This window comes from Brachyhypopomus gauderio, chromosome 15 (assembly GCF_052324685.1).
Source record: "Brachyhypopomus gauderio isolate BG-103 chromosome 15, BGAUD_0.2, whole genome shotgun sequence".
Taxonomy (NCBI): domain Eukaryota; kingdom Metazoa; phylum Chordata; class Actinopteri; order Gymnotiformes; family Hypopomidae; genus Brachyhypopomus; species Brachyhypopomus gauderio.
In genome coordinates, this window is record NC_135225.1 from 2,066,232 (window position 1) to 2,089,430 (window position 23,199).

General features: G+C 44.8%; 1 protein-coding gene across 1 annotated transcript in view; it reads left to right on the forward strand.

Annotated features, from left to right (window-relative positions):
* Positions 1-12,622: 12,622 nt before the first annotated feature.
* gfra4a (GDNF family receptor alpha 4a) overlaps positions 12,623-23,199 on the forward strand; it is a 77,283-nt gene continuing 66,706 nt past the window's right edge. Inside the window, exon 1 of the mRNA XM_076975364.1 lies at positions 12,623-13,200. Within this exon, the coding sequence (XP_076831479.1) occupies positions 13,143-13,200 (58 nt within the window). The 5' untranslated portion in view covers positions 12,623-13,142. The remainder of the gene's footprint in view (positions 13,201-23,199) is intronic.

The following is a 23,199-nucleotide window of genomic DNA, read 5'->3' on the forward strand; positions in this document are numbered from 1 at the left end:
TGGCTTAATTTGGCGCAGACTAACCTTGAGGTCTACAGAAGCTATTGAGACTCACTCATCTGTCTGGATCTGAATAGTATTTTTATGCTGGAACTGTACTTTGGAAACACATCTGTTCACAGCCGCATCTCATACTGTATCATACTAAACGATACACACTTACATAAACACTTACACTAAACACTTTTATATCTGTTATCACTTCATGATCCCTAAGGTATCAATCTCTTTCTCTGCTTCTTCAGGACATGGTGCAGAGTGTGTCGTGCTGTTGAGTTGACAGTAACATTCTGAGTGTGCATATAATTAGCACAATCAGACAGCTCGTCCAGCTGGCCAATGGACTCACCGTCTCGGCGCTGTTGATGACACACCAGGATACTTTGCAACCTGAAAAATGAAAAAATAGCAACGGACCACTGTTGTTTTGCTAAACAAGATGAATTTACTCCATAGTGCAAAAGGAGGCAAACATGCTAGTAAAATGACATATTTGTTTGGTGTTGCTGAGCTGAGCCTTTTGCCTGTCATGCGGTCCACCCGTGTCCCGGGGGACGCGAGTCCTGCTGTGTTCATTCTTAGCTATGTCCTTGACCCCCAGGTGTCCTGGAGGTGTGGAAACTCACTTAGTCCTTTACGTCTCAGTCTATACGAGTCCTTAACACCTGAGTCTAACACCCTTGTCCTGGGGACTTGAAGCAGAAATGTGTAAGACGATCATTATGACAGACTCTTGGAAGGCAGCTCCGTTATAAGAACACCACTGACATTGGACTTGAGTGTATATGCACATTAAAACGCCCCGTCTAAAATGTACAACTCTTACAAGATTCCTTAGTACTGATTTTTAAATAAACACTGTGGGTGTTATTGGAGTCCTCTAGGTGTTATTTCAACATTTTGTACATGTGGTGTTGTGGTGACAGTAGAGAGATCCCTTCCACAAGATTAAGACCATTGTTTTTATTAAACGTGAACGAGACAACACTGTAGGAAGCCAACACGTCGTTGGGTCCGATAATGTGAAAATGATGGCTGAATAATTAACCAGTATACATAAGCAGTATAGACTCGCAGATGTGTGAAATTCTGTCCCATCATCAGGGTCTTGTGAGTGTGTGCGCTTTGCTTCTGAAAAGGAGGTGTCTAAAATGTTTTGTTCTCCAAAACTTTTTGTTGCTGTTGTTGTTTTCTAAATATACACTAGCTGAATGTGTCCTAGTTGCCTCTGACCTCATGCTGCTCAGCGTGCTGCTGGCACTGACCCCCCCCCCCCCCACCAACACCCCCCAACACCCCCAGAGAAGAGCAGCTCGTCCACACCAAACCCTGTTCAGACTGCAGTACCCATCTCAGCCTGAGAAACACTCAACCCGACAGCTCTTACACGGGAGAGTTAAGAGTAAAATGTATCAACCTATTAGTTATTTAGCAATTTCGTTATTTTTTGTAAAGCTTGGTTTCGTTTTTGATCGCTCTGTGTTGAAATACGTGTAGTATGTGAGGATCAGTGGGGATGTTCTAACCTGAGCTGAATAAGAATACACCCTTAAAAACACAAGAGACAGAACTGGCTCTGAACCTCACAAAAAATATGGCATGTGATAGCAAGGATGCAAAGTTTAAGAATTTACTTTCAATTAAGTTGGAAAATACCAAGAAATATTTTGGCAAATGACTGCACAGGGCAGACAGTCTAGCAAAGCAGTTTGTTTACAACATTAAGTCTTCACCTTCTGCAGAACCCAAAGAAATTCAGAGCACTGGAGAGGTTTGCAGACTGTTGGAAAAGATGTTAGTCTCTGTACCGGTTGATTTTAAGATATTTATATTCAGAAATTAACCTTCATGAGTTGCAGTTTGGTTTGTTTTAAATCATTAGTACACTAATGGATGGTTTGCTATAAATTTTCAGCTCATGATGAATTGTTTCAGCTGGTATCATGGATACACAACTCTGACACAAGGGTTAAATGTACGGCCAAATATCTGAATGAGCTATGTTATAGTTTACTGGTGGCTTGGGAAAACAAAACATTTAATGAAATAGTTTCTTAATAAATAGTTTCCCCCAACACTTTTGCACAGACTGAGACACTGTTACGTGAGAATTAACCTATATGGAGACAGTCTGTCTACCTCTGGATTAAACAATTAGAACACACTGTCTGAATACTGTTGATAAATGAATATATTCATAAAAAAAAAATGCCCAGAGGTAACCCACAAAGCTAGTAAATAGGCCTATAGTGAAAAAAATCATTCATAATATTTTGTAGAGTTGATAGTTGAGGGGCAAAGCTCTTAATTTATTTAGTGCTATCTGTGAAAAATAAGGTGGTCCTTCCCTATATGGTATACATTCAAGGACAAGTTGGTAGTAAAATTCATTGGCAGCAGAGAAAAATGGAAGTGAGAAATATGGTAACGTGTATGGTGGCTTGGACGTTCGATATACTTTAACAAAACAAAATGCTGCAGCAAACCCAAAACACAACAGCAAATCATAAAACACAGCAGCACCCCCCCCCCCCCCCACACACACACACACACGCACACACAAAAAGAGTACACGTGAAAACACAACAGTAAATGTGAAAATAAAGAGAAACAACTCAAGAAATGTCAAAATGCTACAGCAGAACCACTGAGGAAACACACCACACGCATGTAGAAACACTCTGGAAGCAAACGTGTAGGTCCCTGTTGAACACGCCAAACTTGTGTTGCTTGTTGTGTTGCTTGTTGGTGATTGACTATGAAGAGGAAGGTTTTTTTTCTGTGTGCTGTATGTATGTGTTGTATACCAGTCATTTGTGGAAATTCATGGTTAGTGAGATGTCTAGATCAAAAAAAGCAATCTGATCTAGTGACTATGATAAGTGATCCAGACACGTGATTCAGATGAGTCTCTCCTACCTGTAAAATGCATCATTTGGGTTGTACTAAGCCCAGTCTGAGTATTGCCACCCATGGCTTGAGAACTGCTTCTGCAAAGGTGCATAATTTTGTTCTTGCAAGTGGTAGACCCTCAAGCATTATAACCCACAAGCATTATGACCCGCGAGCATTATAACCCGCAAGCGTTATGACCCGCAAGCGTTATGACCCGCCAGCGTTATGACCCGCGAGCATTATGACCCGTGAGCATTATGACCTGCAAGCATTATGTCAAAGCATAGAGCCCAGCTTTGTTGCTCTGATGTTGGCTGTACAGACCAGCACAAATTGCTACATTAATCTCTACCAGCCCCAGAGGACATCAGAGCTGAGTGGATGAAGTTTATTTTTGATGCCAACATTTCACCTACAGTTAGAAAAAAAAAACCGCACCTGCATGCCAGTCATTCTGTGTCTGACTGCTTTTCCAACCTGGATCAGTGCAACAGAAACTTTTTCCTAAAAGAGGGCTCTGTAGCAAATGTACATTTTTACAGGTACGCAGTTTTTTGACAGTTCAGTGCTAGCGAATGCTAACAGATGAGATAATATAGTGGATGTCATTTGCTTGCTGAAAGATCTAAAATATTGTTAACGCTATTTGTTTATCATCTGTAAGGAGATCTGAATAATAATAATAACAATAATAATACATTGTATTTGCATAGTGCTTTTCAGAACCCAAAGACACTTACAATAACAAGTACATAAAAGACATTATTGGACATACAATGCAGAACACAGACAGAATACAGAACATGAGTACAGAATATAACCAAGACATGAGCTGGCACAGATGAAAGAGAAGATTATTCTTCACGTATTTTATATGCAAGTGAAAAATATATTATATTCAAGTGAAAAAAACATGTTTTGTTATTAATAAGGGGATAGGTCATCAAATGTAAAGACACAATAACATTGCTAATGTTAACAAGTACATAATAAACACTGCAATAACTGATAAACATACATTACTATGAGTTAGGAGTTGGCAGGCATCCCCTGCTTGGCCCATTGACAGGTATTCAAACATTGCTGGCTGTTATATTTAATGTTTGAGTTTGGGTTTTACTGGTGTAATAGGAATAGCTTAATGATGTTTACATTACTTGCATTTACTTGTTGCTAGAAAAAATCAAATTTTCATAACCAGTACTTAAAAAATCTATATGCATACTTAAGTCCCTAGTACGTAAAAACCCTATATACACACTTAAATCCCTAGTACTTAAAAACCCTATATGCACACTTAAGTTCCTAGGACTTAAAAACCCTATATGCACACTTAAGTCTCTTGGCCTTAAGCTCCATAGCCTGCACGGCTATATGCCTTTAGCCAGCATACAAAAAGAATTACTGAAGTGACGTAAAATTAGTAAGTAACCAGTCGTAAACACCCTGCTGTATCCGTGATTCTTGACCTTGGTTAGTAGCCTTTCATGCTCAGGGTCTGGCTCTGGTTCAAACACACGTAACTAGCACTGTGATTTCTCCAGCTACCTCGTTTCTCTCAGGGTTCACACTCAACAGTTGCCATGGTACCATGAAGCCATACTCGCATAGGTACATGTCACAGAAGAGTGGGGGGAGGGGTTGAGCTGGGGCTCATTATCATTTAAAGGCACAGGCACCTCAAGCAGCCGTTCTGAACAGGACTATTTAGATCGCAGACATCCCAAGTCTCCCGGAAGCAGCGGGAGTCTCCCGCATTTCGGTAGTGTCTCCCTGATACCCGCGAGTCACATATAATCTCCCGGAATTCAGAACGAGTGACCCACACAAACGCGCACACAGGCGACAGACCTTTTTTTTCTCTAATCGCGAGTGGGAAGGAGAGAGAGGGGGTTCTGATTGGCCTGTTCTCCGCTCAACAACTTACTTACATTCGCCAACGGTCCTTAATGTCTGTAGACGTGATGAAGACCCTGGGGAAGCTCGTTCTAGCCAAACCAAGATTAGAAGTTCCAGAAAATGAACTTGCTGCAAAGGGCCCATTCACATCTGTGAGAAGATAGGGGAGATGTATGGGGGATCCACCATTATTACCTGGATCTCTCCACACTTGACATTCATCATGTGGTGTGTGCATTTGCAGAGCTGTGCGTGGGACCAGGTGGCGAGTATCACTGGAGCTCCACGGGGAATAGCGTCATGTCCTTTTCTGTTTACACTGTACAAATGTGTTTTCAAGTACAACTTTAGAGATGTGCCACCTACAGAGGTTTTGTGATAGCAATGCTGTTATTGGATACATCAGTAATGGGTACATGGTGTACAGCATACAGTGTGATCTACATCTTTGTAGAGGAGTATGAAAGAAACAATGAATAGCTAACACCAGAAGCGGCTAACGCTAGTGTGGCTAGGTTAGACCTTTCATGAGAGATATGTGAAGAATTGCGGCATGTGGCTACAGCTTGTGATTTTATCTGAACATCATGACAGTTAGGGTTAGTTTTTATTTTCACGAGGAAACATATGTCAGCCGAACACAGTTGTTTTAGAAAAGGTTCTGAATGCCACATGCTTCTGTTCTTGTTTCACTCCAACGGTTCAGCCTGACATTGACTGAAGAGTGAAACCTTGTGCATTTTCATTCAGGAGAAGAGTAAAACATCGCGGATATCAAGAAAATCCTTCAACGAAGTTGGTTTTTCCCCTTCAGTTCTTCTATAACTGATAATCTATTGGTCGAGCTTCCAGCTTCAGAAAATCATGCGCTACAGTGGTTTCTTCTTCGATTTCCACACCCTCTACTTCACACATCACCCGCTGAGCCGTTCCTCTGGCTCCTCACAACTTCAGCTTGGAATTTGCGCAGAAAAATTAGTTTCGGGATGGTTTTCCACAAGACTGCATGTGAAGACGTTGGATGGGTGATTTGGGATTCAACACAACAAAATAATGACCATAATTATTCAGTTCCAGTAAGGTTTGGTTTAACAAATGAGACTAATATTGAGAAGGCACACTCTCCATACGTCCTGGAATTAATTACATTACTTGAACTGCTTAGTGATTGCAGTTGGGATTTTCCTGTGAGCAGACAAGACTGACAAATTATCATGCAATCCCAGTGCTCATACTCAAATTGGAAAAGTAAGTGGTACCATCACAACTGTAGGCTTCAGATTATATGTGTGATTCTTAAGAGAAAAAGTGGAAAGAGAGAGAAAAAAGTCCCCACGTTTCAAGGGTACGTGTGTGTTTGCCTGTAGCCGTGTCCTCACAATGAATCGGACGGCCAAATCCTCTTCTACACACACTTAGTCTCACATTAAATCATGAGATGCCACCTTCCGAAATGGTAGATAAACAGTCCTGCACGCTGGTCCCCACACACTGACCTCCGCTCTGCCTTACATCTTAGATACAGCCCAGATAACATATCTGTCAGTATAATGATATTAATATAATGATAAAATGTAACATCTTACAAAGCTGGTGCATAGAGTTAAATGATGAGATGCTTTTCCTGTATGTTAGCTTTACTTGGCACATCCCATCTCATACGCAGCCAGGTTGACTCAGTAATAGCTCTCCATTAGAGCAGTGACAGCAATAATAATTTAAACAGAAGAGTATTATCATTTAATTGAAAATGAATCCTATTATTATATTTTAATTGTCTGTCAAGTTAATAAATTAAGAAGGTGTGGTGCCAACCAAGCTTGACTGTAGACAACGGGAGACCTGTTCTACCAGAGACTTATTTACTTCACTCAATTATTACTGTTGTTTATATCTTGTTATCAGATTACTTATCTGATTATTGGTCAGCTAATCCCTTATCTTTAGTGCGTCTTTGTAATTTCAGAGCAAAACAAATTAATTCTCTGAACCTCAAAGTCTTTGGTGGCAGCACAATTTTAATAAGACACTGAAGAACATTTTGTATTGATGTTCACTGAATGTAAACATAATTGAGAGGTTTAGAGTACATTGTCAGGTATTGTGTGTGCATGTGTGTGTGTGCATGTTTGTGCGTGTGTGCGTGTGTGTGTGTGTGTTTTTGGGTACTGAAGATTACTCTGTATTTCAGTAAGTGTATGTGATACACGTAGAATATGACATGAGTGTAAGTTTATGTAAGTGTATGTGATACACGTAGAATATGACATGAGTGTAAGTTTATGTAAGTGTATGTGATACACGTAGAATATGACATGAGTGTAAGTTTATGTAAGTGTATGTGATACACGTAGAATATGACATGAGTGTAAGTTTATGTACAAAAACACAGCAGCACAATGAGGTGAGCAAAATAACAACAGGCTGCATTAAATTAGCTGCAATTTAGGAGAGAATATAGTAAATGTACAATTCACAGAGCATACTGCATACTACATACTGCATACTAGACCTGATGGTCAGTTCATCAGTTAAACCTTTACTAAATTACAGACCTCGCAACATCTCAACAGTACTGTCACATTTGGACTGCTGGGTTGTGCATGAATAGATATGAAACATTTGTCAGAGGTGTATTGGGCACGAGGGATGTACCCTGGGAACTCATTTGGTATTGTGAATAGGCAGAGAGCGGGAGGTCACAGCGTGTGACCTTTTCAGCAAACCTGGCATGCTGAAGTTTGGTCTTGTACAGGTCAGACGCAGGGCCCGACCCCCTGACATTAGACCATGGAATGATACTTTTTTAAAACCACATGGTGGGACAATAACAGGATGTCCTATGAAACATGCCATAGAGATCATACTGTTCAGCTTTTCTGGGGATAGCTGTGATTTTTGTGACGTTTGTGGTTTATGTAACAGTTGTGATTTTTGTGAGATTTTATTGTTTTTGTGAAACAGCAGTGGGGAATGTGTGTTTTATACTTTTACAGTTTTCTTGGTGTTTAACTCTAAATTGCTCCCTTCAAACCAGGATGAGAGCGGTTTGGCTTTGCCCAATTATCTTGCTAGTGTTGGCCATTGTCAGTGCCCGAAACTCCCCTGTTGTACAATGCAAACAAGCTTGGGATGGTGAAAGCTGACATCAATTTCCTTAGAGGAATCATGAAGCCAGCTAATGCATCTCTTCAAACTGCAGCTCACACAACATCTGTCATGAGAGTGCGGAGAGCCCAGTTCTGTGTATATGGGCTCTCAGACCCACAACTGGCCTGCAGCTATGCATATAACCAGGAGATGAGTTACCCCATTCTTACTACCCCAGCAGGGGCAGTTGTGCATCCTTGGACTCATTATGACTTGAGTGACACACCATAGTTAATTGCTAGATCTGAACCTATAATGGTTGTATCATCTGCAGATGAGAGATTTCTGACTAAGGGATTGTCATAAGAATGAAGTTACTTCAGGGTGTGACACCAGGCCTCTTGTTGGTTTGTGCTGGAGTGCTACTGTATGTCTGATGCCATTTCAGCACATTTGACAGCACTGTATTGGCAAACAGTGAGGTCCAACCACTCCCAGCTGGAAATCACTGGTAACCCTGATCATCAGTGCCTGCATAAAAAACGCAGCACACAGGGAGATCGCAGAGCCATCTGCAGAGAAAATGGTGTGGTAAATTGCTCACAGACTCTCCCACTACCTTTCTGTGTTTTTCTCATACCTTCTGGCGGAATTCCTTGAAATGAGAACTTTCCACTGCAGCAGATATAGCAGATAATAGGTCGAAATGGTGGCAAGAAAGCCCACATTGGCTCAACTCCCCCCCCAGCAAGTTCTACTCCCTCAAAGAAGGCCTCCTGGGCCGGGCCTGTAGGTGGGTTCTGAAAGCAAGCTCTGATCTGAGCATGTCCTGACTCACTACACCATATCAGATACATGTAGATGGAGTTGTACACGGAGAGCTCTGTTCACTTGTTCTGTAGTGTTATAGGGATAATGGCATTGAATGCCCAAGTAAAGTCCACAGAAGGCTGTTGTAAGATGAAACAAAGGTGCATATTTATGGTCCTTGAGTGATATGTTCTGCGGAAACTGGAAGAAACCTGAAAAGTTCCAGGCAAGGAAATTTTACCTAAAATAGGTCCGGGTGTTCGTTTATGTAGATTAACGTCCACCTGTCCTGCGATTATTAAAACAGTTTGTTTTGCCCTCTATTTGAACTGAAGCAATAACATAATGCTTGAAGCAGTCAGAGGCAGTGCACTGCAAATAATAACTGACTAAACGTGTGTGTAAACACTGGAGTTAGACGTGTGGGACACTGTTTACGTGCAGCAGCGCAGACACGGCCAGGTCTCATTGACTTCCTGCTGCTTGTTTGCGGAATAGATTGCAGACATCTTGTTCCCTAATGAGGAAGAGAAGTGTAAGAGACGTCTTCCTGATATCGAAGAGCTGATGACAGGGAAGTGTGAGGAGATCTTTCTCATTCAGATCTGCAGGAGATGTGATGTTGAGATCATTCATTTAGGTAGGACTGGTTCGAAGGCAGAAGACCAGCCCTGGGATTAGACTGTACCAAACTGCCTTTAGGTTTCATCTCTGCTCATCCTCTTATGCTGGTTAAACTATTTTTGTTCTAACTTGTCACAATTTTTTAATGCTTATAATTCTGTTGCATTGTCTGTAGAACTTATAATGCTGTTTGTACTGTTTGTGGAACTTACATGCTGTTGCATTTCAAATTTGACTTAAGACAACAGTAGGACATTTGAAAAAGTTATTTTGTTAAGCCAGTATGAGTGACGTTGGAAAGACTTCTAATCTTGTCAAGTATCAGGTTGCAGTGCAGAATTTGCATAATATTTGTTTTGAATAAAGCTATTGACAGTGAAGTTTAAATACCTCTGGTGTATAAAACAGTTTCTTGTGCAACGACACCGACACTTACAGAAATAAATATACTTACAGAAATAAGAATAAGCAATACATGAACAGACACCAAACTGTCATCTCTGTCCTGTCTGCCCTGTTTACTGACGTGTGCACATTGCCAAACTGTAACTGACCACACTGACACTCGGCAGAGAGATGAAGCCTTTCCTACTGAACCCCGGACGCAGACCCCGACGAGCTCAGGACAGACTAGACTGGTACCTGTTCCCTCTATATCTTCTGTTGGGCTGGGCAGAAGAGCAGAACACCGTCTAAGAAGGTAAGGCGAAGAGAGGACACGCGGTATGAGGCTACGTTTACAGGGCACCTGAAAAAGCAATGCAGATCAGCCCTGAAAGAAAGGAGCTAGTTTGATGGGATCGTGTACAATGTGTGCAATGTACGCTTTCACATTGCTGAGATAACCTTGCACTTCACAGCAGCAGATACATTGGCAGGGAGCGAGAGAGAGAGAGAGAGAGAAAAAGAGGGGGGGAGAGAGAGATGCTAAAGCGAAAGATGAAGATAGATGAGAGGAAGAATAAGTGTTTTGACTGAGGGACAGAAATAGTCTTTCTCTCTTATGTCTGTGGAGCACGAGCATCACTAACTTCATTATGATGAGCGACCTCATTTTACAACCTAGCACCTATATAGATGAACCCGACTCTCTCTCCCTCTCTCGTACACACACACAGACACTACCTCACCTCTCTCTCTCTCTCTCCCTCTCTCATACACACACACACACACACACACTACCTCACCCCTCTCTCTCTCTCTCTCTCTCTCTCTCTCTCTCTCTCTCTCTCTCTCTCTCTCTCTCTCTCTCTCCCTCTCTCATACACACACACACACACACTACCTCACCTCTCTCTCTCTCTCTCTCTCTCTCTCTCTCTCTCTCTCTCTCTCTCTCTCTCTCTCTCCCTCTCTCATACACCATAGTGAACACCATTCTGTATTCTGTTAATAACCAGGCCTTCTTCACATCCATGAAGCATCTCCCCTTGTGTTAGTCCCTCTTGCATGTGTTTTTCTCTATTAGAGATTTGAATGAGAATTAGTTGTTTTGCTGACACGAACATCACAACAAAAGTTCCGGAAGATACTGTACAATTTCCAAATGTGGTCTTTTAAGGAAGAGTATAACTGTGTGTGTGCGAGCGTGCGTGTGAGCGAGCGTGCGTGTGTGTTTGTGCATGTAAATAATAACTATTACATTTTCTCATCTCCCTATCATTCCCCTTTCTGCCACATCATTTTGTGCTGTGGGCTGTTAGGTAAGAATCACTCTGTAATGTTAATGCTGCTGATATGGCAGACAGTGAGAGTGTTATTGAGCGAAGTCGGGCCAGCAGAAGTTTGGCACACCCCTCTCCCACAAGCTGAAAAACCATGGCAAGATGCACAGTACCATCCATCTGTTGACGGACAGACAGACAGAGGGTGAGAGAGAGAGAGAGAGAGGGGTGAGATAGGTGTGTGTTTGTGAAAGAGAGAGAGAGGTGTGAGATAGTGTTTGTGTGTGTGTGTGTGTGTGTGTGTGTGTGTGTGTGTGTGTGTGTGTGTGTGTGTGTGTATGTGAGAGAGAGAGAGAGAGAGAGAGAGGATACAACTGAGCATTGCTGACTAAATTATAAAGACTACTAAAATATACAGCATGCCAGATTTTCAATGTGGACACAGAAAACCCATGAGAATACAAAAAACCCATGAGGAGATCAAATGTTAATGAAATTTCCACATTAATTAGAGTCATAACAAATGGAGTATAACCATGTCTGAAGCGTTGTTTATTAATTACAAACTATTATCTAATAGCTGTCTACCTATACTCATTAAGACACCACAGTGAATCATTTTAGCATTCAGTTGGAAATATACAGTATATTCCTAAACATTTGTTTTGATGTTTGTGTCTGTACAATAACTAAACTAAACTAAACTAAAGTACATTCTCTGATGATTCTCTGATGCAATAGAGGTTAACAATCCCCCCCCCCCCCCCCCCCCCCCCCCCACACACACACACACACACACACACACACACACACACACACACGGTTTATTTTTTTTCTCAAACTGCAGATTTCTGTTGCCTGTAGTCTTCACTGCTCATTTATTAGAAGAGTGATAAACAGATACTGTTTGTGTTCACAACCTTCTCTCTGCTTCAATGTTTGTCATCTCGTCTGTAGATGAACACCAAGCATACAAATATGGTTCTGGGGCATTTTAGAGGTTTGCCAAATGTAATGAGAATGTCATTCATTTTATTTACAGTCATGTTAAGGAGCGCAGAGCTCTGTTTCCGAGCTCTGGATTATAATGAATTATTCTGTTTAAGATGACTCATTTGAAGCACCAGTCTGTGAAGTATAGTGTTAAAGAAAAGAGTCGCTGTAAAGACGTTATAAATGTCTATCAAAATTATGTGCGCTGTTTTACTGTTATGACAAAATCGAACCATAGCGCTTTATAGTAGCCGTAACTCCTAGGAAACTGTAACATCTGCAAAGGTGTGTGGAATATGTGAAAAGATTACAGATAACTGGGACACTTTAAAATGAATTGAATCAATGGGCCTTTTGTTTTTAACCAGATAAAATACCCCAAACCATCTACACCACCCAAAGTGTTCCACGTGTATTCCCTAAACACGCCACATGTATGTGGTCCACGCTGCACTGACAACAGGGACTCAAAACCCACAAAGTAAATAAGTCAGAATTAAATAAATACACTGCGACTCAAATGCGTGTTTGCAAGTAGGCGACATTCCGCCAAGTCATCGGATTCCTCATCTTTAGAGACTGCTTCAGATATGATTGTATTATATGATTTCTAACGATAATCTTTCCGTTGTCCTAATAATGAACACGTTCTGGTTTCGTCCGGGATCCCTCCGCCCACACGCGTCCTTGGTGCCGTCAGACGAGCTGGAGCCCGGAGCCCGGAGCTGGTGCTGGTGCTGGTGTCGCCACTGAACCCCGGTGCGCTCACACACACCGAGCAGATCCACGCAGACCAACACCTGACATTCACTCGCACGGATCTAACAGGCGCGTTTGGGCTCTGGGTGTCTTGTGTCCTAACAGGCGCTTTTTCTTTTCTAATGTAGCATTTCATCTCGTACATCTGAGAGCCACTCTCGTCCCATCACTCACATTCAGAATTTTTTTTTGCGCAACTATTTGCCCTAATTCAGCTCCAGGTTCGCTAAAGAAAAAGATGACTCAGGATTCTGTCTGCGAGCGCCGCATGGTTTGGATCGGTACCGGTTTGGTGCTCGTAACGCTGCGCTGAACATCTATACATCCGATTTGTACAACTTTGATACCAGTGGAGACGGGCGGTCGCTGAAGTCTTAAACTCGCTCAGGTTTTTCCCCTGTCGGACGGATGGTTCCGAGCAGAATGGACCTTGTCGGGCTGTATCTGGTCCAGCTGGCCGTTATCGGTGAGTTCGCTCTCATTAACTCTGCTGCATGTTGTAAAACGGCGAATCCGGCGCGATTGCAGCTGTTGCGGATGTGAGAATGAGTTTAATTTCCTCCTGTCTACTTGGCCAGGACGGGTTTCATCTCTCTCGGTTCCTCTGACCCTCCGAGTGCTTCTCCCTCCACAACACGCTCCTATCATAAGAGTTTCTAAAGTTCAGGCAGTAACCTTGCGCTCGGAAGGTCCAGTAAGTACAATTACAGTGTGGGCACAGCAGACGGGACGGGATGACCCATGTGCTTGTGTTTGTGTGTTATAATGACCTGATGTTTAATAGCTCACGGCGCGTTACCCCCGTCGTTAAAGGGCAGGAGGATGCGCGCCCCCGCTCTACCTCTCACGGCCACGCGCCGTCCGCAGGTGGCGAGCATCGAAGATGTATCGGCCTCCTGCAGACAAAATCTCATCTCCAATTTTTAATTTTTTTTTAACATACTGTCAACGTCCTCAGCCTTCCGTCCCTCAATCGACTACCAAGCGCATATTAGAAAGTCCCTTATATATTCGCTAATCTAACACTGGGTTTTTGCCTCGGGTGAGCCTCCTGATACAAATAATTGATCTGTATAACCCTGGCTGGAGTTCATAGCGCAAAAGGAAAAGCGTTTTTATTTATTAATTAATTTGTTTATTTAGGTTGCCAATTAGTTAATGTTCGCTATAGACGCCACGCCGTTCATAATCTATATTGTAAAATCAACCAATCAACCTTACAGATGCGGTGTCTCTGTCACTCTTGCTGTATTTCGTTTTTATAAACCACTTTGGTGAAGTTAATTTCTTTGGAAGACATATGATCCTGCATTCCCAAGCAATCTCATAATCAGACCTCACCTCAGACGTGTAATATACATGTCAAACTCAGTGTAACATTCAAATAAGACCCGTATTCAAACAGGTGCAAAAGATCTTGTGCTTAGATAAAGGCAGCTCTCAGGGGGAAGTGAAAAACTTGCTGCATCACTCCAACTACAGTGTGGAATTCTAAGAGGGTTATATAAGTGTCCTCATCATTAAAACAGGAGCGTGCACACGCTCTCGTCTGCACACCCGCACACACACACACTCAGACACACATTTGCACACGTAGATTTGAAGGTGGTGTATGAGAGAAGGATTTAACACCTCCAGACTGCCAGGCGAGCTGCAGCTCAGTTGGTCTTCGTGGGTTTCATGGTTGCCATTTGCATGCAAGTAGCTCCAGGTTTCACAGGCATGCCAGAACGCTTCGTTTGGACTTATCCAACCTGCAATTATAATAACAGACTCAGAGAGAGAGAGAGAGAGAGAGAGAGAGAGAGAGAGAGACTGAGACTCTGCAGTCCACTTTGAGCAGAATTAAGTCGAAACATATAGAGCAATGACATTTGTTCCTGACTTCACGTCTAGTTCGCACATCCCCCCCTGCCTTGAGGGCTGGTGTGAGGTGTGGCCTGCCTGTCAGGCTGGGATTCAGCCTACCAGCCGCAGCAAAGACTGAGCCTGTTGTTGGGGGGGGGGGGGGGGGGGGGGGGGGGTGTTACTGATACTGATATAGTCACTCTCAGCCTCTCTGTATCTCCTTTACACACACACGCGGACACACACACACGCGTGCACATGGGCACACAACACATGCATATGCACACGCACAACACATACACACACACTCACACACACACTCACATGCATGCGCACTGTCGCTGCAGTACAATGCTGTTCATTCACTGTGACCCATTAATGTCACATGAAAGTGCTCCCTGGGCGTGCAGGACTGTCCCTTCGTGGACTGGACAACAGACAATGCACACGTATGGACAAACAGGCCTTCATGGCCCTGGAGAGCTGCACTAAAGCTGTAATGCCGACCAGGAGACACCGAGACCCAGATGTTTGTGCTGGATCCAGGATGTCAGGACAGGCCTGGTGTCATGGCTCTGCTCACCCGCTCTGACCCAGCTCCACTAATCTACACTGCTCCAAGCACTCGTGCCTTAACCTACATAAACTGTCTGTTTGAATTCCTTGATAAAATCTCATAAATATTTGAGCTCTTTTGCCTTAAGTATCATTCTTAGCCGTCAACCGTATCATCCGGTTCTGACCCATTTCCTGCGTATGGGCTTATGTTCTGTGATGTATCTCTTTGCTTTTTTGACACCTTCATGTTCTGCTCATGCTTCCTGGAGCCCCCCCCCCAAGATGGTGGGTGCTCCTAGCCATAGTGGTTCACACATATGCCTAGTGTGGACATGCAGCTAGTCTAGGACAAGAAAGGCCTTTTATATTTTTATATTTATATTATATCTAATCCTTCCAGCGGAGTGAAAGCACCAGCAGGTAACAAGGTATCCAACAATGTGCAAATTCAGTAAGTGGTATATATAACAGTGTGTGTTCTGGCGCAAACATCAACCAACTAAACTTGGGATTAAGATGAATTAAAGCAATATCAGCATAAGGAGCACAAAATGTTTTTAATTTTATTTATTTTTATTTTTTTGCTATGTTTACCTATTTCTACTGAACCTTTTTTCCAGTTAACAAAGATTTTGTCCCACAAAAAAATATATTTTTCTTTTTTTTTTTTTTTTTTGCATTTTTGCATTCTGAATCCAAATATGTTTCCAAATATATAATTCCTAAAACACTTTGTTACTGTGTATTCACTTATGATGATATATAATATGTCACGTTACGGTCCCCGAACCCTTCCTTTGGGGCGTGTGTTAACGTGGTCTGCGTCTATTCGTCTGCGTCAGTGTAGCTCCGTGGGTTCGGGTGCGTCTTGTCATTATCCGTCTCACCTGTGGCTCGTCTCGTCATCACGTGGGGTTGATGTGGTCTGTCTATTTAATGTGCGTTCGCGCAGTGTCTTGTGCTCGTCGTTGTCTAAAGTCTACACGTTTCAGTGTGAGTGTCTGTTTTACGTGCGCTGTATTGCGCAATAGTTATAGTCAATAAACGTGACGTTTGCTAAAGCAAGGATCTGTGTCTCGTCCTTCGCCTCGCACCCAGCGTCACAGAACGACGAGCCGACAAGAGACACCCTAAGCATGCCAGGCTACGCCACCCGGCCAAAGAGGGGCCAGCGCCCTAGCAAGCGACGCCATGCCTCTTCTTCCGACCCGCGCAACACCACCACGCCGACTCCCGAGCAGTTGAAGTCAGACCCAGTGTGCGCGTACATGCTGTGTGCGGCAAGGGAGACCGTGGATCCCGAAAGGGCAGAGATGTTCCGCCAGTCTGCGGTGTGGATGTGGAGGGAGCGACACCTCCCTCCCACCAGGGAACTCTCGCCGATACGGGTGGGCTCAGTGGAGCTCTACGCCACCGAGAAGACCCCAGAGGGCGAGTTCGCCGATGAGGGCTCGGAGGGCGAGGAGGAGGAAGAGGAAGGCGAAGAGGAAGTCCAGGCTCCCTCGGTTTGTTCCGCCCCCACCATATACTACGGTGAGGGAGAAGATGCCTACCCTCCATCCGTATGCTCCGCCTCCACCATAGACTATGGTGGGGGAGAAGAGGATGTAGAGGACTACCCTCCGTCGGTGTGCTCCGTGCCCACCATAGATTACGGTGGGAGAGAGGAGGATGAAGAGGAGTACCCTCCGTCGGTGTGCTCCGCACTCTCCGCTGACTACGGCGGAGAGGAGGAAGATGACGAGGGGTCCTACACTGAGGACGAGGAGGAGAGCCCTCCCCCCTCGGAGCAGTCTGCCAGGACGGTAAAGGGGAGGTGGACTCCTGAGGCGGGCCCATCCTCCGATCGCTCCGAGGGAGAAGAGATGGACTACTCGCGGGGTGGTAGCCCGGAGCAGCCCATGAGCTGGAGCCGGGGCAGTGAGGCGATGGAGACAGAGGGAGAAGACCCCACTGCCGGCTCCAAGGGGCGGTCGAGAGGAGAAGGAGGGATGCCCTACGGTCCACCGAGGGGAGAGACCAGTCGCGCTGCACCTGGCGCGTCGGCCAACCGCGCTGCACCTGGCGCGTCGGCCAACCGCGCTGCACCTGGCGCGTCGGCCAACCGCGCTGCACCTGGCGCGTCGGCCAACCGCGCTGCACCTGGCGCGTCGGCCAACCGCGCTGCACCTGGCGCGTCGGCCAGCCGCGCTGCACCTGGCGCGTCGGCCAACCGCGCTGCACCTGGCGCGTCGGCCAGCCGCGCTGCACCTGGAGGGTTTGCAGCAAGGGCAGGAGGAGCATCGCCTACCGCAGCGTCTGCAGCTCCAGTAGTTCCCGATCTCTCTCCTCTAATCGCCCTCCTCCTGGCACGCAGCCTGGCGCCTGTGTCGTGTGTGTCTGTCCCAGTGTTCGTGAGTCTGCCCGTATGTGTACCGAACCCCTTTTTCCCGTTTGTTCCTCTGTGTGTAAGTGTTCCTGTTTGTGTGTTTGTGTTCGTCCCGTTAAATGTGTCTAACGTGTTTTCCCCGGTCTTCCCAGGGAGGGTGTTCTAGGCTGTTCGTGGCGGACTCTCCACCGAGGGCGGTCATCTCCCAGACGCAGGACTGGGACGGGTAGTGCCCTTGGTGGGGGCGTCTGTCACGTTACGGTCCCCGAACCCTTCCTTTGGGGCGTGTGTTAACGTGGTCTGCGTCTATTCGTCTGCGTCAGTGTAGCTCCGTGGGTTCGGGTGCGTCTTGTCATTATCCGTCTCACCTGTGGCTCGTCTCGTCATCACGTGGGGTTGATGTGGTCTGTCTATTTAATGTGCGTTCGCGCAGTGTCTTGTGCTCGTCGTTGTCTAAAGTCTACACGTTTCAGTGTGAGTGTCTGTTTTACGTGCGCTGTATTGCGCAATAGTTATAGTCAATAAACGTGACGTTTGCTAAAGCAAGGATCTGTGTCTCGTCCTTCGCCTCGCACCCAGCGTCACAAATATAGAAAAGCAGCACCAGTACAGTCCCTCCATGTTGACAGACTACTGCTGGCCCCCAAAGAGAAATGTGAAAATCATTACACCTATATGCATCTTTCTGTTGTAATAACTCTTATTCATGAATAAGTAATATATACGTTTTCAATCATTTTAACATCTCTCTCATTTAAAAATGATCATTGACAGACAAATTCAGACAGAGGTGGGAAAAAAAGTATTACAAGGTCCACCAATTTTATTTTGTGAGACACAAGCGGTTGGCCCACTGTAATTAGCCCATACATGTTGTGATGTGTTTCCCCTCAGACACACATGGGCAGCTTCTGTGCACCTTTCCTTAAATAATCCAGCAGTATGTTGATCCCACATTAGGCCAAACGCATCGTGAGGTTATGCTGGAGTTTGTCTGTACCTTTGTGACATTACCAACAATCTTTCCTGCCACTGAACCGTGCAGTCGTAAGGGTGGGATTGCTTCTGCTGTGTGATGGTAGACGTCTCCCGTTACGGTACCGTCCTCGGTGTAGTGGCTGGGCCGTGATTCTCCAGAACCGTTCCACACAGTATTTCCACTCCAGTGTTTTAAGCCTTGGCGTGACTTTTGCTCCTGGCTCACGGTGATACTGCTGGGCGATATTAGTGGAGAGGGAGAGGAGTCCAGAAACACCAGCGCTGTGCTGCGTGAGCTATTCTCAGCTCCACTTTCCAGTGAGTGCCATTAGTCTGCCAGCCCAAGTGTAAACTTTAATAGGGTCTTGATCTTTATGCTTGCAATGCAGTTATTTAATGAGTGTGCCTACTTATTTCGGGAGGTGTTAGAAAAATACATTTCCAAACAGTCACTTTAAAATCATTCCTGGTCTGGACCGAAAGGTCCCTGCTGCTATATGTCACTGTTTGGATACTGGTCACATGTCTCCGTGTGTGGCTCATCACTGTATATGTTTCCTAAAAGGCCTCCAGTGGAGTTATATGTACGTTTAATGGAGGCTGTTGGCTTGTTTCTTCTTCCTGAATCGTAAGAGGCCTGATGTCTGAGATCTCTTCATCGAGTGCAGAGTCCCGTGTTTCTGGCCCTGTATGTGGTCACTGTGCTTCACATCATGCAATAAATTTGCAGCATTCAGGCATAAGAGACTATAACTATCCTCCCTCACTCTGACTAATGTTCATTTTGCATTCTAAGCTGTTCTCTTAGGGGACTGAATAAATTTGTTAGCCACACATTTAGTAACCTTGAAATGTGCCGGATTATGTTATGCAGAGCTGTGAGTTCCAGCTTGCTGGGATATGAATTCATTCTGGCACTGTTGCTGCCTCTCAACATGTTTTATGCAAACGGGCTCTCTCGCCTCTGCACCGGACACACTGTGGCCTAAACTACCAGATAACCTCGACTCTCCCGCATACTAGATGCAACTCCCTCTGTGTTGTTCCACACACATTTTAGGGATTTAAATTAATTTGCTATTCCTTCTACTGACATGGACTTAAAACTGTAAAATCCTGCAAAAAAATGTTTGGGGTCTGTTGTACAATTTGAACTTCCAGGGAATGTATTTCATATACATTTTATTTGGCTGACAGGCATGGTATGTTAACACTAAAACTCAGATGTTACCCTCTTTGAGTGTGCTGTCTCAGAAAGGCAGAGTACCTTTGTGTCCAATGTGAGGGTGTCCATATTATATGTTCATGACATGTATTTCCATATGTATTTCCATATATGCTCATGAGCTCATGATATATAATTTCCATACAGCTCTTTACACAAGCCTCCACACAGATGTCACCAGCCGACCTGAACATATGTGAACATGCCCACAAGGCACGGCTGGGGGCGGGGCTGGGGGCGGGGCTGGGGGCACGGCTGGGAGCAGGGCTGCATGGTTTGTTGGGTGCATGCACACTGACGTCGGTTTCCCTGTGCAGCTCAGTGAGTCATTATATCCAAATCTACCCCTCTTCATCCGTGCGAGCTCTGCACAGAGCCGCTTTGTGCAATTATCACCACAAAAAGGAGCAGGTGAGAGTGTGAAAGAATAGAGGAGAAATGAAGATTTGGGATTCACATAAATTGAAGAATAAAGCAATGCCACCCCCACAACACACACACACACACACACACACAAAGGAGTATGTGATCAGCAGAGAAGGCAACACTCTTTATGTTAACAGTCCATCATTCTGCTGTCCTTTGTTAAGACGCGATTATAGCGTCAGGACAATTATCAAAGGTGCAGAAAAAGGATCTGGTTTTTCAAGGGGCCCATATAGAGCACGAAGAGAGAAATGGCTCACACACTCTGTGGAGTGATTTCATCTCTACAGGAGATGAGCTGAGTCGTGGCACCTTGCGGACGCGTGGAGTGTGCTTGTTTGGAGAAGCGCAGGCCGCTGGCGGCGTGGAGAAGCAGAAGGTGACCTCCCACCACGCCGGGCCGGGCCGGGCCGGGCCGCGCCGGGCCGCAACCTTCACACGAATACAAATGAACAGTATGAGGTCCCGCAGAAGGAATCTGCGCCTGCGTGTGTGGTAGCCGCAGGAATACAGATGAACAATGCAAGGTCTTCCAGCTTCACCGGTGTGTGTGATTGTGTGTGTGTGTGAGTGTGTGTCGGTGTGCTTGCACCCAGACTCTGAACGTGCGCGGACCAGGCCATCTGTAGTGCTTCGCATCTGCCGACCCTTTGGTCATGTGGGAATATGCGCTTTGTGCGTTCATGTGACCCTCGTCCTGACTCCTGTCTGCATAAAGGACAGGAAGACACAAAAGAACTGGATCTTCCTGCTGTCACATCTGGGGTCTAAAGGTTCACAGGAAAACAGGCCATTTCATAGATGAACAATTTGCTGTAACACGCGCCCTCTGTCCTGTGCACCTCGGCGATTGCAGCTTCCAGGTCACACTAAAAGAATGAATTTTGAAGAGGATGCCACAGTAATAGCACAAAGAAAGCAAATTGGATTTCAGATTTTGGCGTTCTAACAACCAACCTGGATCTTACCACTAAATCATCAGTAAAACACTACAAATGCTTATTGATTTTCTCCAACACCTGCTGTCCGGGAATCGTTGTCACAGCACGCAGGTTACGGGGGCTCTCCTCCGTGATGAGGACAGCGCCTCGGAGACACCGAAAGGACACGCCTACAAAGACAATTTAAAGCCGTTACTGAAACGTTGCATCATCGCTGGTTTTGGGTCTGCAACCTCTCGGAGAGGCCAACGTAAAGAGCTTCACACAATCAGAGGAGGAGAGGTGTGTCAGAGATCACGTTAATCCCTCGTACCCTGGCTGTGACTGCCAAAATCCCCCCTCTGCCCCAGAAACATCCATCATGACCATAAGAGACTTTCATTTCTTTTCATTTCAGTGCCATACTTCAGGTGCTTCAAACAGGTAAAATTGAAGAGTATCAACAATTCATGGTTGTCATGTCTCTTCTTGGTCCTCCTAGCCCATAAGCCCCATGACTATCCCTCTGCTTAGACCAATCACAAGACCAGCCATACACTCTTCTGTAAATAATTACTTCCCTGCCAAGTTAATTGTATTTTACACAGAACAGCACACTGTTGGCATTCACTACAGATTATTTTGGTCTTCCACCAATGAACGTTGCTATCGTGATGTATACTATCTGGATGTATTCAGCGATAGTTGGCAACAGATTTGTCAAGCCAATTTGCTGTATCTCACATGCTAGAACAAGGTGCTAGAAGCAGCAAGGTTATGGGTTCGATTCCCGTGGCGCGCACACGCATCTCGGCGTACTGATAATTATGTATCTGCCAAACGATGTTAAGAAAAAAAAAAAAAAAACAGTTCTAAATCTGACATGTAGGTGATGAATATGATTGCAGCACGCCTCACACTCACACCTCCAAACTGAAAATACATTTACAGTCCAAATGTTCACAATTATGTCATCATGCAACCGCCACGTGTTGGTGTCACTAGCATCGTTTGTTTATATGCAGCACAAGGCCAGATGTTCACGACCGCTGTTCACGACCGCTGTTCACGATCGTGTCGGGAGAGAAGCCATAGTGCACCACCGTCCGCACAGGAGGGGCTGTTCTGGCCCTCTGGCTTCAACCGTGTAAATGTGAAGGGTTCAAGGGCTAATCAAGGTGACACGCAGCCAAGTCTGTGGGTGGCGCAGCTAAACGCACCCAGCTGATTGGCCGCTAATAAGTAAGTTCAGGTAATTCGTTGCACTGATTGGTTCTTAATGAGCAGCTCAGCAACATCCACAGAGCTGCTCCGTTCCTAACGAGGAGTGGTTCTAAATACACTGAGTTGATTGGCCAGTAATTAGGATTCTGACTAAATGCACAAAGCTGATTGGTTGTTAATGGAGATCAGTGAGAGAGGCGTGGGTAAACTTGTCATGAGAAGCACAGGCTGTTATTATGACACATGTCAGAATTATTCTAGTTATCTATTTTATTGCTAGAGACATCCAGTAGTCTATTTACCGTGGTCTTGCTTTTCTCCTCTTTGCAAAATATGTAATTGTATGTTCTTAGAGCATGAGTAGCATACAAATAGGTAAAATGTCCATCACACCGTTAATGAACAGACAAGCAAGGCACCAAAGGAAGACAGTAAACATACCAATTAGCACAACACGTTTTTTTTTTTTTAAGTTTTATAACCCCAGTGCACCCCAGTTCAGAACTCTTAACGTGGCCTTGTTGACTGGTCTTGGTTTTTCCCCTCGAGGGAACCGTTCTGGCCACGAGCATTACTTTATCAGCTGTAGGAGGTGAGTTTTCCCAGAAAGCACTGCCGTCTGAAACAATTTCCATGTCAAAGCAGTGGAAATACCAGATAAAGCTGTTTTTGTCTTAGTGTAAGCAAACGAAATTAAACATTTAATATTTCATTTCATTTTCAATATTTTCATTTGATTATTTTGGCCTCTTCATAATATATATGTTAACTGAAGTCTTGAAAACCAGAACTAATGTCTTGGGTTCAAGTCCCTATCTGAGTGGAGTTTGCATGTTCTCCCCGTGTCTGCGTGGGTTTCCTCCGGGATCCAAAACATGGAGGTTAGGTAAATTGGCATTCCCTGATAAATGCTCCCTG